The sequence below is a fragment of the Colossoma macropomum genome, unplaced genomic scaffold (genome assembly GCF_904425465.1).
Source record: "Colossoma macropomum unplaced genomic scaffold, Colossoma_macropomum, whole genome shotgun sequence".
NCBI lineage: Eukaryota > Metazoa > Chordata > Actinopteri > Characiformes > Serrasalmidae > Colossoma > Colossoma macropomum.
In genome coordinates, this window is record NW_023494809.1 from 20,373,970 (window position 1) to 20,388,449 (window position 14,480).

Consider the following 14,480-nt stretch of genomic DNA (forward strand, 5'->3'; position numbering starts at 1 on the left):
CTGCCAGCAGGACTCGACCGGAGCAGGAGCTGAGTCAGGACTTCTGGCCAGAAGAAGAGCCTGTGGAGCTGCTGGCATCTCACTGCCACATAAAACACAAGCGGCCACCCAGCCAGTGCACATGCCAACACCCCACGCAGGAGCCAACTCCATCCCCATGTACAGACTCTGACCTAAACCAACAGCAATGCGAGGAGGTGAAGGAGGCTGAGGCTTGGAGAAAGAGTCAGATCAACACATTTAAGCAGAATGATAGATTTAGATTTGACAGAAGAGCCTAAAACAAAGCAATTAAAGCGAAATCTACATCACCGTACAAAGAGCTATGTTTAAAATAAATTTACACAAACTAGTATCTAATTTAATCAAATTCGTAAAGGAATATTACACCAATTTTTCTAAACTTCTGCATATATCAATTGTTGAGATGTAAACAAAGTCATTCAGAGTGGTTTGATGTGAGATGGTTGATTGCAGAGAAACTTACTGAGTCAGATTTCTTTACAGTGGTGGCGATAGGAACCGGGGGGGTCACAATGGCGACAACACAGATAAAGCCATTACGTTAACTATTCACAACCACATCTTCTGAGGTTTTAGGCTAATTATGGTAAAATAGTGGTAATTCTGAAAAAATATGTTTTATTTGGGGACGATATTGCCTTAGAACAGCCTACATGTACCCCTCCGCTATGACTGATTTTAAGAAATGCTTAAGCTCAAAAACTATCATAGTAATGTCTCAGGCAGCATGCAGCACATTTGTAGCCATTACATGTAATAACTTCCTATGCGGGAGCTTTGAGAGGCTTTAAATTCTTCAGATGTCTGGTTCCTATCATCACCCACTGTCCAGGAGTCCTAACAGATCTCCCAGTTTCCTGGAAGTTAGTAATCTCACTCCTACGACACAAATAAAGTCTATCTTTTTAATATTTTTTGTTCAAAATGTTGTGAGAATGTTGAATCAGGAACCCAGTATTGTTAATCAAATCACTCAAGAGCACAAAGGTGTGAACAGTTCTGCAGTTTAAGAACTTAAGGACTTTTTCTTAGGACCTTTCTCAAGAACGCATTTAAGAAAAAAAACATGCAAAAAAAAAAATCCATGCAGTAAGATACAGAGGCGTTTGTATAAAGCATGAAGAGCTGACCTTGTAGAGGCCCTGTCAACACATTTCATGCTCGGTACATCAATTAGCAGCACCTATGCAGTGAAAGTGACTTCCTACAGTGGTCAGGCACGTCTGCTGGAACATGCTAGCCGCACTTGTCACATGGATTAAAGAGACCCTCAAAGATGAGCGATAAAGGAGAGCGAAGCTTTAAAGTCAGAGTAGGGCAGGAACATCCTGAATGGGCAACTTAATGATAAATGTGATGAATTTAATAAATTATGTCACATTTAGCTTTTCACAGGTATATCATGTAACAGTTGTTTGAATTTTCCATCAGTTCTTGCTTTATTTATGTAAACACTGAATGAAAAAAATCATTTTTTATAAACTTCATAATTGCCCTGGTCTATTTAATCGAAGCTGATGTTCTTATAGACCTCAGACAAAAAAAATTACAAATAATGGGTAACAAAGGGAAAAAAGTCTCATGATGTTGTATATTTGCCACACAGCCAATCCATAATGCACAGCTCCACAAAAAAACCTGAGCATCCAGCCATCCAAGCTCCAGCATTCCAAAAGAGGAGTGCTAAGCTAAGAAGAGACAGCTTTGCAGTTTTGGTAATAAAGCTGAATTATATAAGATATAGTGTTTATAAAGTGAAACACGAGCCCAGCTTCCAGTCTTTTTCCACTGAAAATTTCTGAAAATGGTCAGAAATGGCACTTTTAGTTTTCCGACAAATAAGAAAAAAGGTTGAAATATTTTATTGAAATAAATAAACAGGCCTACAATGAAGTGTCTTAAATTTAAATTGAACAATGATTTAACATTTTACAAATGATTTTAATGGTAATAAAATTGGAAACACGGGATTTAAAACACAGTTTGTTTTCTTCGCTCTCCTGTGCTGGTCACCACAGATGCGTTCAAACTGTCTGAGCAGCAGCTGATCAACAGGAAAAACGTGACATCTCACTTGATGAGCAGAAAACAGCAAAACAACAGAAGCAGTCAGTGAAGCCTCAGTTGCAATGATACAAAAAATTCACAAACAACAGTGCCAAAGTGCAAAGTACAGCTAAAACATAATAGAATGTATTCCCTTGGACAATTTTCTGGATTTTATAGCCCCATACTGTAATAATTTTCAGCTCAGTTTTGTCCTATTGCAAAGACACACTATGAAGAATAAGCACTGTTTTCATTGCCTTGTGCTTTTATTTACGCTTCAATTCTAATGAAGGTTTTTGTGCTCACAATACCCTTTACTGGCAAATAGTAAGGCTCAAATTTGAGATTCTGCATTCATCTATATCTACCCAGCATCTGTGATTAAACCCGGAATCTGGCAGAGTTTCACTTCCTCATGAAAAGAGGATATCTCTTCTGAGTGATATTACACCAAAAACAACTTGAGACTGAGAAATACACTGCTTTTCAGGACAAACCACGGAGCTCCCACTGTAAGTATTTACATCTTTACAAAAGACCACATTTGAAAAAGACAATTCCTTAAACATCCTTGTGTTTCGGAATGCCTTTCTACAAAAGACGTCAGCGAGCTGAAACTGTCCTTTTCTGAGCAAATCTCCAGCAAAAGAGGATCGCGTTTCGTGTTAATTTATGGCTGGACCTCGAACATTAGTCTGAGCTTATCACAGCTTATGCGCCTAAATTTTTAAAAGCACCACTTTACCAGGGGAAAAAAAAAAAACACAGGCCACCAACCAGAAGCCAAGGAGAGAGGACCATACTCACTCCACTGGTGACCTGACCCAGATATTAACCCAAGCCTCCAGATGTGTGCTGGCCGCAGGATTACTCCACCACTGCACTGAGCTCCACATGGTTTTTTAATGAGGGATCCCAAAACGACCCTGGAGCCTAAAACTCCCTCTAAAGCCCTCTGATGCTCTCGCTCTCTCTTGTCCTTATAAGAGGGACAAACTGATGCGGACTACGTTTGGTTAGAGTGAAATATTTTAAACCGTACATTACGTATCCACATACAACTGCATTCAGGCTAGGTCTGCACAGTGTTGCCTAAATATCATATTGCGATCATACTGACAGAACTGTGATATGTATTGTTATATATTAAAACAATTCAATGTGATCAGGTGAAGGACAATATTTTCATATTTTCACTTAAGTTAGCTCCAATGACACAATCTGATTGGTTGAGCTTTCTACCTGTGCTTTTTTTTGATAACACCACTCTTTCCCCACAATAATGTATCATCAGAGCCCATTTAAAGTGAGCCTGGCCACTTCCTATTTCTCCCATTACGCCAAAAACATGATTGCAAAACACTAGAGGGCGCAAATGAGCGAGTTCTCAATTAATAAGGGTTAATGGGTCTAAATGGCTAAAAACAATTAATTAAAAATGCTTCTAGCCATTTATGTGGGAACTTTTTAATTTCTGAAAGTAAAAGAATGTATTACATTAAAAAATCAATGAAAACCCGTTTCTTTCTGTTTTCTACAGTAAAGATCGAAGGACTGGGTGATTAATCAGATTTTATTTTCATTATGATTTTGGCTTCCAACGATACATATGTTTAGTTATTTTCAGTAGGTTGTGGAAGTGCACCACAACACAGTTGATCTTACTAATTATGATCTTATTCATTTTTATTTATTATTTTATATTATACATTTAAATTTACATATATCATTTATTTTATTGATTTATTCATTTCTTTCAGATGAACTCTATATAAAGTGTAATCCACTGTTTAAAAAAAAAAACAAGTTTTTTTAAAAGCTCACTAAATTAATAATGTTTCCAAAGTCAATGAGTAATCGTGTTAAATAATCGTGATTCAGATTTTTGTCATAATTGAGCAGCTCTAGTATGATGCTAGCATTATTGCTACTGAGTGCTGGCTGGTGAGCTGATTATTATTATTTTTTGTTTAAAAATAGTTAAGCATTTACAAACTATGATATTGCATGATATCATCTTGGACTGACTCAGGAGTGCCCTCTAGCACCTGGCAAACCCTAAATACACTTGTGAGCGCATACAAAAACAGACAATGCACACATTAGATAAACTCTAGAGGATAATATCTGACTTGCAGCCCATTTGATCAGACTCTGTAAAAGAGTATGACAGCAGGACTACATCAAATTCTGAACCTGTTCTTGATCCTAAACAAGGTTTTCAGCTGTCAGGTGTAAACAATTGAACAAACTGAAATTAGCCAGAAACCAACAGACAAGATTTACAGACTGACTAGATGTAAAAGGACATTTAGGTTAATCTGGCAGGTACTGAAAAAGCTGAGCTGAACCTGATATTGCAACAGTGTATATATGTATAATGTTAGTCGTGATAATATTCATGTTCTATTTCTTAGTTATGCTTGGTAGAATGCTGTGACACCTGCGAGTAGTCAACAGGAACATCAAATACTGGTATTTTGTCATTTGTTGCATAATTTTTATGATAAATATATTGCATAAGTGACAACTATTAACAAAATATATAGCGCAGCTCTAATTCAAACTACATTTAAAGTCAATGTGAATTGGACATTTTGCATTTTCCTTCCAAGTGCGGCACGGTATCGAGGGTCTCTGAGCTAGCTGAACGTTTTCTCTCCATGATAAGTGGGGGCAGTGATGAAACATGATATTACTGGTTATTAGCATTTTTCCTTGCCTGCTGGTGCACAGTGACATCATCAAAAATCAGAAGAAATTGTAGAGTTTTTAGACTGCTTTTCTCCCAGTGACTGTCATCTCTAAATCTTCCACTGATTTAACACAACCCATCACCATTTGAAGAGCTGAAAAATGGCTGTCATCAAGGATCAGAAATCAGTCCATGGGATCAATGTTGGCCCACAATAATACAGTAATCATACATTACATAATATTGAAAGGATCTAGTTATGACATGGACCATCAAACCTCCAGCAAAACATATCACAGAAATAATCTCTTCTGTTTTCATTTCATTTAGCTTAAATTCACCGTAATATTTTCATTTTTTAAGCGCAATTCTATGAAAGCCCATTCCCACCACTTAAAATAAAAACCCAGCACCTAGTTATTATTTTTATTCATAATTAATTGATTAAGTGATTATTCTAAGATGCTAGGTTGTTATTTTGAAATGCTAAGTCATTATTTTGAGATGCTAAGTCGTTACTTTGAGATACAAGTCGTTATCTTGAGACATGTAGTCATTATTTTGAGATGCTAAGTCGTTATTGTGAGATGTTAGGTCATCACTTTGAGATACTAAGTTGTTATTTTGAGAAACTATCCCATTATTTTGAGATACTTAGTCATTATTTTGAATTACTAAGTCATTATTTTGAGATGCTAGGTTGTTATTTTTAAATGCTTAGTCGTTACTTTGAGGTACTAAGTCATTACTTTGAGATACAATTCGGTATTTTGAGATACTAAGTCATTATTTCACGAGTCTCATTATTTTGAGATGCTAAGTTGTTATTTTGAGATACTATCTCATCATTTTGAGATGTTAAGTCATTATTTTGAGATACTATCATTAACATCTTAAAGGACTTAACATCTTAAAGTAATGACTTAGCTTCTCAAAATAATGGCATAGCAATTCACTTCACAATGAAAAAATAATAATTAGGTGCATTTATTTTACTTAAAGTGGCAGGAATGAGCTTCCAGACAGTTCATATGAGATCAGTGTTTAATCACATCACTCAAACAAACCTAACTTTTCCTTCTAGCCCATCAGTGAAGAAACTTTCTCCCACGACCGAGATGGAAACGGTGAAGAGCACAGCCAGGTGGACTTAAAGGTCATCAAGTCCAACCACAAAAGCCTGAGGTGGCACGCACTCGCTCAGCTTCACCATTCCTCACATATTCTGCCTGGTATGATATTAAAACTTGCTCTCCTCTCAAATGTCCACAGTGGCACACCAACGTCCACAAAAAGGCACCAGTCACGACCTGATCCTTGCTGAAGCTCCCCGATAGGAGAGAATTTAACTCTTTATGTACAACAATGCAGCTATTGTAGCCATTGCATTCTTGTAAGCCGTCCAATTTTAGAGGGGGACTCTGGCCGGGGCTTCGTGCAAGTTGCACAAAAACTTGGTTTTGTAGAGCGATTTTTGCACAACTGACCGCAACACAACTAGCCACAAAACAGCCGAGGCAAAAAAAAGAGTCCGGGACGAAACTACAGCAAGTTTAAGGGGCCTAGTTAAGTCGCTGAAATTTGGGAGAGATCAAGAAAGGGACGCTTAAATAAAGAGAAAAGAGAGAGAGCCGCGCTCAGTGTTACTGTACCATTTTGATCCGGGCTGCGAGGCTGTTAAGGAGTCCCTCAATAACTCCTTTAGCTCTGGACCTCCGCTCGCCATGAACCCGTCCGCTGATTTTCACATTTCTTCAGCGTTTTTTTCCTCCCCTCCTCTTCTTCCCCTCAGTCTCTTTTTCTTTTTTCGCCGTGCTAGCATTCAGACGGGCAGAGAAATGCAGAGGCTGCTTTTGCAGAAGGAATTGGTGATTGGAGCTCGGGGATCATATGGGCTTTTTTGTCAGAGGTTTTAAAGGGACATCGCACTGCATTACTACGGAGCCCTGCTGATGACGTCCTGTACAAATAAAATAATTACGCCGTATTAACGCGTGGGAACGAGGTCCTAATGCGTGGCCACGTCCTATTAAGGTGTGGGAACGAGATAATTAAGTTGTGGCCATGACTTAATTGTCTTGTTCCCACGCCTTACTAAGTCGTGACCACGCATTATTTTTATTTATACAGAATGTCACCAGCAGGGCTCCATAAGATCCTAATGCGTTACCACGACTTAGTAAGGTGTGGGAACGAGATAATTAAGTTGTGGCCATGACTTAATTGTCTTGTTCCCAAGCCTTACTAAGTCGTGACCACGCATTATTTTTATTTATACAGAATGTCACCAGCAGGGCTCCATAAGATCCTAACGCGTGACCACGACTTAGTAAGGAGTGGGGACGAGATAATTAAGTTGTGGCCATGACTTAGTAAGGCATGGGAATGAGATCGTACCGTATCAAGCTGTGGCCAAGGCTTAATTATCTTGTTCCCACGCCTTACTAAGTCATGGCCACGCATTATTTTTATTTATACGGAATGTCACCAGCAGAGCTTCATAAGATCCTAAGGTGTGACCACGACTTAGTAAGGAGTGGGGACGAGATCCTGATGTGTGGCCGTGACTTAGTAAGGTGTGGTAATGAGATAATTAAGCCTCGACTACTTCATTATCTCGTTCCCATGCCTTACTAAGTTGTGGCCAAGACTTAATTATCTTGTTCCCATGTTTTACTAAGTCTTGGCCATGCATTATTATTATTTATACTATATGTCACCAGCAAGGCATGATCTTGTTCCCACGCCTTACTAAGTCGAGGCCACGCGTTATGATCTCATCCCCATGTATTAAAATGCCATGGCCACGCGTTATTTTTATTATACTGTATATCACCAGCAGGGCTGCATAAGATCCTAATGCATGACCATGACTTAGGAAGGCAGGGGAATGAGATAATTAAGTTGTGGCCATGACTTAGTAAGACGTGGGGATGAGATCGTAATGCGTGACCATGACTTAGTAAGGTGTGGGAATGAGATAATTAAGCCTTGACTACAGCTTAATAAGGCATGATCTTGTTCCCACACCTACTAAGTCATGGTCACAGCTTAATTATATTGTTCCCATGCCTTACTAAGTTATGACCATGACTTAATTATCTTGTTCCCATGTTTTAGTAAGTCGTGGCCACGCATTATTATTATTTATACAGTATGTCACCAGCAGGGCTTCGTAGGTTACCCTGGGCTCCTCAGTAGTTTCTTTTTTTTAGAGAAAAAAGGAAGAGAGGTGAATTTTGTGTTAATAATGAAGATGGTGCGAAGAAAACCTCTTTCTGATGATGTATTTTGAAGGTGGGAAAAAAATTTTGATATCCTACTACAACTGCTTTGAGATGGATTTTTGGAGGTGGGCTGTTTTAATGTTTTTAATTATTATTTTTTTTCTAGCTTGAAACCAGATAGCTAACTTTACTGCTAAGAAGCTGATGTATAACTGCAGTAACTGTCTTTAAAGGTGCAGTGTGTAAGATTTAGGGGGATCTATCAGCAGAAACCGAATATACTATACAAAACCATGTTTTCATTAGTGTATAATCACCTGTAACTGTGATTTCATTAGCTTAGAATGAGTCCTTCATATCTACATCGAGGAGGTCCTCTTCCAACAGAGGCCATCAAGTTTCCACAGTGTTTGCCCTGAATAGACAAACCAAACACTGGCTCGAGAGTGCCTTTTGCATTTTTTCGTAGAAGTAGTAGCTTGAATTTGGTGGCGCTATAGCACCGATTGGAAGATATACAACCTTGTTTCCAAAAAAGGTGAACTTGGTGCCAGCAACTCGTTTCACAAAAGTTGGGACAAGGCAACAAAAGACTGGTAAAGTTGTGTAATGCTAAAAAAACACTTGGTGGTTAATTGGCAACAGGTCAGTTACATGATTGTGTATAAAAAGAGCTTCCCAGAGAGGCTGAGTCTTTCAGAAGTGAAGATGGGGAGGGGTTCACCACTCGGTGAAAGACAGGTGAGTGGGCAAATAGTGCAACAATTCAAGAATAATGTTTCTCAACACATTATTTAGCACAAGAAAAAGCGAGGGAATAAATGCTTAATGACAAAGAAGCAAAAACATGAAGCAAGACGAAATCAGGACAGGCGATGGCAGAAAACCTGACAGCCACCGTAGTTTCTACTACACAGGCTTGGAAAGGGTGGATTGAGGGAGGGGATATATAGTTAGTTGCAATCGGCAACCTCACTACTAGATGCCACTAAATCTTATATATTGCACCTTTAATGGAGAGAATGGTTCATTCAAATGATAAAAATTACTCATCAGATGAGGAGGACAACAAGCTAAAAGCTAAAATTAGCAAGGTAGTTTCCTAGCTATTGAAATGCCTCAGTGTGGCTTCTTTTCTCTGACTGAAAAGGTAAAAAACTGGTCTTTGGTGTCCATTTTCTTTATAATTTTGCATGTTGCAGCCCCCAGAGCAGCTCGGGGCCAAAAGGTGGTCCAAGGAATTCACAGAAGACCAGGATAAGGTCAAATACACCATGCCTTGTGTCCACTCAGGTATGAAACGAGGAGCCCTCCAGCTTTACTGTGTCCCAGTTCCTGATGTGAAGGCCAAAGCAAACTGAACCACTGCTGTCTCTAAACTGTTCGATCTACATTAAATGGGAGTTTCTGTATAATTACATGATTAAGAAGCAAACAAGGCCAGATTTGTTCAAGCAGTGTTGATAGGAACCAGACATCCAACAAGCTTAAAGCCTTAAAAAGCTATAACATTAAAAGCTTTATTTTTTTACCATTATTAACATTACATATAAAAACACAGAAAAAATCATGTAGGTTCACTGCTGGTTTCAGAATAGTAAGTAAATTGGTTTTGTCTGTATTGTTGACATTATGACCCCTGGTTCCTACACTGCAAAGAAATCTGAGTAAGTAAATTTCTCTACAATTAACCTTTCACATCAAACTGCTCTGAATTACTGTTTACATCTCTACAATTTTGAATAAATCACTGGACTTTCCATTTAAAAGTTACATTTTCTTCCAGGACTGGTTCAATTACATCAAATGATTTCACCAGGAGACAGACATGATTGTGTAGTGGAAATCACTGCATGGGCTCAGAAACACTTCTGAAAACCACTGTGTGGGATCATAGCTTGTCGCTGCATCCATAAATGCAAAATTAAAACTGTCATGCAAACAAGAAACCATATATATATATACACAGGATTCAGAAACGCCGCTGCCTTCTCTGGGCCCGAGCTCATTTACATCAAATGATTTCACCAGGAGAGACATAGATGGCACCAGGAACATGTGCTTCAGACAATGTACATTCACCAACAAAGTGATCTGGCAACTTTTATTACCTTAAGCTTGTAATTCTGTATCAATAAGCAGTACAAGAACCATTCGTATCAGGGAAGAGCAGAATAAGCTGAACCCGTTTTAGAATTTTTGTCTTTATTATTTATCATGCCAAAAAGTATTTTCATATAAAAAAGAAATTACAGTTTTGAAGATGTTATAACAAGAAAAAAAAACATAATTCACCTAAATGTTGTAAACTAATCTTGACGGTCAATTTAAAATTCTATCTACACTTCTTTAAAGAAATGAAAGTGGCTTATCTTACTTATTGACAGAAGCTATCCTGTTCTCCCTTACAACAGGATGGAAAAGATGGCAGATTTCACACTCAGGAAAAGAGAATAGACAATGGAGCCCAAATATTCCAAGCACATCTCATCCTATTGCTCTAAAACAAAATTCTCTTTGAATAGTAATATTTCAGTGGTTTTCTGATAGAAGAATCTTCTAGTGTAAAGGATCCATCCATCCTGAATTTGATGTTTAGTATAATGTAAGTCACAAGTGTGAATTCAAAGCAGAAGGGCTGCATAAAATACTTTTTATACATTCATATATGTCCTATGTTGTTTGAAAAATAAAAAATATTTTGTTAAAAAACATAACAGTTGTTAGAATTCAACAGTATATAATGACATACTCACACTGTAAATATTTACAAGTCAAAAAGAATAAAAATACCTGGTTTCAAAATTGCAAAAAAAGAGATAAAGGAGGCTCTGGTATAGCTTCAACTGCTGAACAGAAACAAGATTCATCTGAAAATATATTTCCCAAAACTCTTCTCAGCTGTATCGACTGCTTCGACTTCCACGCCTTGAAGAACTGCGACTATAGGAGTGAGAAGACCTACATGACAAATACAAAAACACACACATATATATAATTTCATCCTCATCTAAGAGGAATTTCAAATATCAAACAAATAGCAAATTTTTAAATATTCAGTAAAACATGTTAATCATCAAAAGCAAAAAAAGAAGCATAAATTGCGTTCAGACAACTCACCTGGACCTGTGGTCCGAACTTCCACTTCGTCTGTGTCGCCGCCTTCTACTATGACTGCGACTGCGGCTGGAATAGCTGTCATAAGTGTAGGATCTGAATTTTTACAAAACAAAAACAGCACAAATTAGCATAAGTACAAATTATTTACATGAAACTGCAAACAAGAGTATGCGCTGCTTTACTAACCTTGACCTTCGGCGACCCCTGGACCAACTTCTGGAACGACTTCTACTGTATGTATGACTAGAGGAGAAAAGAAAAGAAGGAATGAAATGAATCAATGTAGAAATGCAAAGGGCCATTAAAAAGATCTAAGATGATCCTGACGCTGCATTTACACTGCTGCGGCGTGTCAACGCACTGCAACGTAACCTATTTTAAAGGGGAACCGCTGGTTTCATCAGATGTGGCTGCGCAGTGCATGATGGGTCCAGCGCGTCAAGTTTGTGGGTATGTGATGTAATCGAAAAGTTGAACTGAGTTTAACTTTATGCAAATTTTATGCATCGCCAAACGCAATGCGTCTACTCAATCAGGTCTGCAGCTCAAGGCACTAAACGCTGGTTCCTTTGTTTTGAACATGTGTTGTTTGGTTTTATAAAGATCTCCTCAAACAAGGCAGATAAATACTATATAATCAATCAATCTTATTTTACTGCTAGCTAAATTCCATATTCATAAATCTACGTATTCAAGTCAAAAAGCTGTTTTAATTTTATTTATTAAGGAAGCCAAACAATACTAGAAAACAAGTGACGTGTAGCAGTGTAAACGCAGTGTGACTGCACTTACAGCTAATGGATCCCTCTCACACATTAGCTCACACAAACAACAGTGCCAGTGTCTATACAAGCACAAACGCAGCTACACAGCTTTTAGCGTCTACAAGTTGAAAGTGTAGAAAAAAAAATGGCCATTTTGTAGTAGTTGATCTTGACAGCTGCACTGTGAAGAACCTGCAGATGTTTTATGGTTCTGTTGAAAAGAAATTGTCTCAGAAAAGCAACAGGCCCATAGGCAAAATCTTAATTTAAATGTTTAACATTTTAATTGGATGTCCATTTTGAACTGTATCTAACAGTACAAGACTCAAATAGCACGTGCACCTAATCTTGCCTCTCTGGCTTTCATCCATTGCCAGCCTTCTTCTACTTCCTATTTGACATTTCATGGTATTGCTGCCACCAACTGGACTGGAGCACTATTTTGGCCAAGAATGACCAAACATCATAAAGAGCACAAATAAATTACAATAGTAAACTAAATACAGCTGTATGCAGCCCTCGTCAACTGACACACCGTTGATCAAATGACACACCCCTGGTTGTTGATTCTGTAAGTGAAAACAAGTGAACACATCCTCTATGTAAGGTAAATATGGCTTTTTTTCTGCGAATTTTAGTGCACAAGGTCTATTTATTCACAATGTTTAACATATTGGAAAAAGAACACAAACAGGAAAAGTGCCATAATTTTTACACAGGTCACATTTTATGTACTATCCTGTTTCCCTAATATGTTAAATTCATCAAATAAACAGTCTTTGTCCATTAAAATGTGCATTAGTGTGTGCTCTGTAGAGGATATCTTAACTTATTTTCACGTAGCAAATCCACAAAACATGGAACTTGACCACACAATTTGGCACACAAACCTTTAATTTTGTCCACATTCAAATTATTTTATCATTCTTAAGCCGCAGTGCCAACAGGTACAGATGTGTTAACATGTACAACTGTCAAATGATTCAAAGATTTATTCACATTGTTTTGTGTAATTAACCATGATTAATGACTTTGGTCAGAAAAAAAGTAATGAACCTCTGAATATTTAAAAAGCAGTTCATTTTGTTACAGCTGTATAAGTGGGCAAAATAAGCTTCATCAGAATGTATTTATTACATTCAATAATTAAATAACATTTGCACTGTGATGAACACAGACTTCACATGAACCATTAACATCACCAATGTCCAATGAAAGCAATAGTGGCCAATGTGTGTTTATTTCATTTATATCATATATACGGTCAATGGTTCCACCTCCTCAACGACTGTAGTCCTCTTGCTCTTGTTCATTTGTTTTGTCACAATGGAGGCTCTCCAACTGTAGCTTTCCAGTTTGCTATTGCTACTCAGCACTGCCCAGCATCATACATTAGGGGGCAACATTTACAGATTTTATCATATCAACATACAAAGTGCATGCAGCTGGGTTTCAGCCTGCACCAGGGGCATTGGCTGGGCATGTAAAGATCTGAGGCTCAGCCCAGTTCACTGTAGGATTGTTTTGGGATACTGTCCCATAAGCAGCTGCTACTTGTTTTATTCAATATAACAATTTGCCCATGAACAAAATGTGCAGCAATTCAGCAATGTTTGTTGGATCTTATGAACAAAATCATTCAAAAAATATATTAACATTATAAGGTTCAGGGCTATAACCCTGGAAGCCCAGTCCCTGGCCTGCACTACAATGTTTTGAAGGGCCAAACTAGGATTAAAAAAAAAGCCTGTGCCATTAATTATTTATCACGTTAATCCATTAACAAGCATACCACAGTGGCGACATCATTCGCACTTACCTGCGATAGCTATGGTAGCTACTACTCCGAGAACGAGAACGCTCTCTACTGTATCTTCTTCTGCTTCTACTTCTACTGTAGCTCCTGTGAGGACAGAGATACAATCTCAAGAACAGCTCACCATACACTGCAACTGATGGAACACATTCTTAAACTCATGTAGCATTTTGTAAATCCTTAGCACAAATACTTATGTATGTTAAATGAAAATAACACTCAAATCTTGCAACCATATATACCTGGAAGAATAGCTGGAGCTTCTGGACCTACTCCTGGAGAAGGTGTATGAATGAGACCTGCCTCTACGTCGAGACCTGGGACTGGACACAGAACGAGACTTGCTCCGAGAGTGTTTGTGTGATGCAGGTTGCTCTCCCGTTGCAGAAGGAGGGTCTTCTTCACTGGAACTGTCTTGATTTCTGGGCCGCTGGTTTAATCGAGCAGTTTTCCGCACTTCGTCAAAAAGGGACCCCGGCCGGACCCGGCTTTTGCTCTTGATCTCAATCTTGAGACCTTGAGTCTTGCCCTCAGCTTGCTGTGCCTTGTTAACTTTCATAACTAGAGGACCTGCACTGACTGTCTGTACTGGAGTCATGCCCTTTAAAGGCTTCCATTTGGTATCAACTGGTACAGCAACATTTCCAGATTGCGTTTCTCCTGGTTGATTGGAATGAGTTACAACAGATGGTGTTGTAACTAAGGCTTTTTGATCTATCTGAGGTGGATTGCCATCCTTAGCAACAGTTTTCAAGTCAAGTCCTGGTGGTTCTGTGTTGGTCTCT

The 14,480-nt window shown here is 38.3% G+C and overlaps 2 protein-coding genes across 4 annotated transcripts in view; both read right to left on the reverse strand.

Annotated features, from left to right (window-relative positions):
• zbtb47b (zinc finger and BTB domain containing 47b) overlaps nucleotides 1-6,635 on the reverse strand; it is a 47,619-nt gene extending 40,984 nt beyond the window's left edge. For 2 of the 3 annotated variants that reach the window (XM_036557996.1, XM_036557995.1), the window contains exon 1: nucleotides 6,421-6,634. In XM_036557996.1, coding sequence (XP_036413889.1) covers nucleotides 6,421-6,423 — 3 coding nt within the window. In that variant the 5' untranslated portion in view covers nucleotides 6,424-6,634. Of the gene's footprint in view, nucleotides 1-6,420 lie in introns of all 3 variants that reach the window. The other variant, XM_036557997.1, reaches the window with a different exon arrangement.
• Nucleotides 6,636-10,085: 3,450 nt separating this feature from the next.
• On the reverse strand, nucleotides 10,086-14,449 carry LOC118798965 (NK-tumor recognition protein-like). Its single transcript, XM_036558607.1, has 5 exons — nucleotides 13,938-14,449; nucleotides 13,699-13,782; nucleotides 11,302-11,358; nucleotides 11,116-11,208; nucleotides 10,086-10,956 (listed from the first exon to the last, which is right to left on the reverse strand). Exons 1-5 carry the CDS (start codon nucleotides 14,291-14,293, stop codon nucleotides 10,893-10,895), a joined length of 654 nt encoding a protein of 217 aa, XP_036414500.1. The 5' UTR covers nucleotides 14,294-14,449; the 3' UTR covers nucleotides 10,086-10,892.
• Between the last annotated feature and the right edge of the window lie 31 nt (nucleotides 14,450-14,480).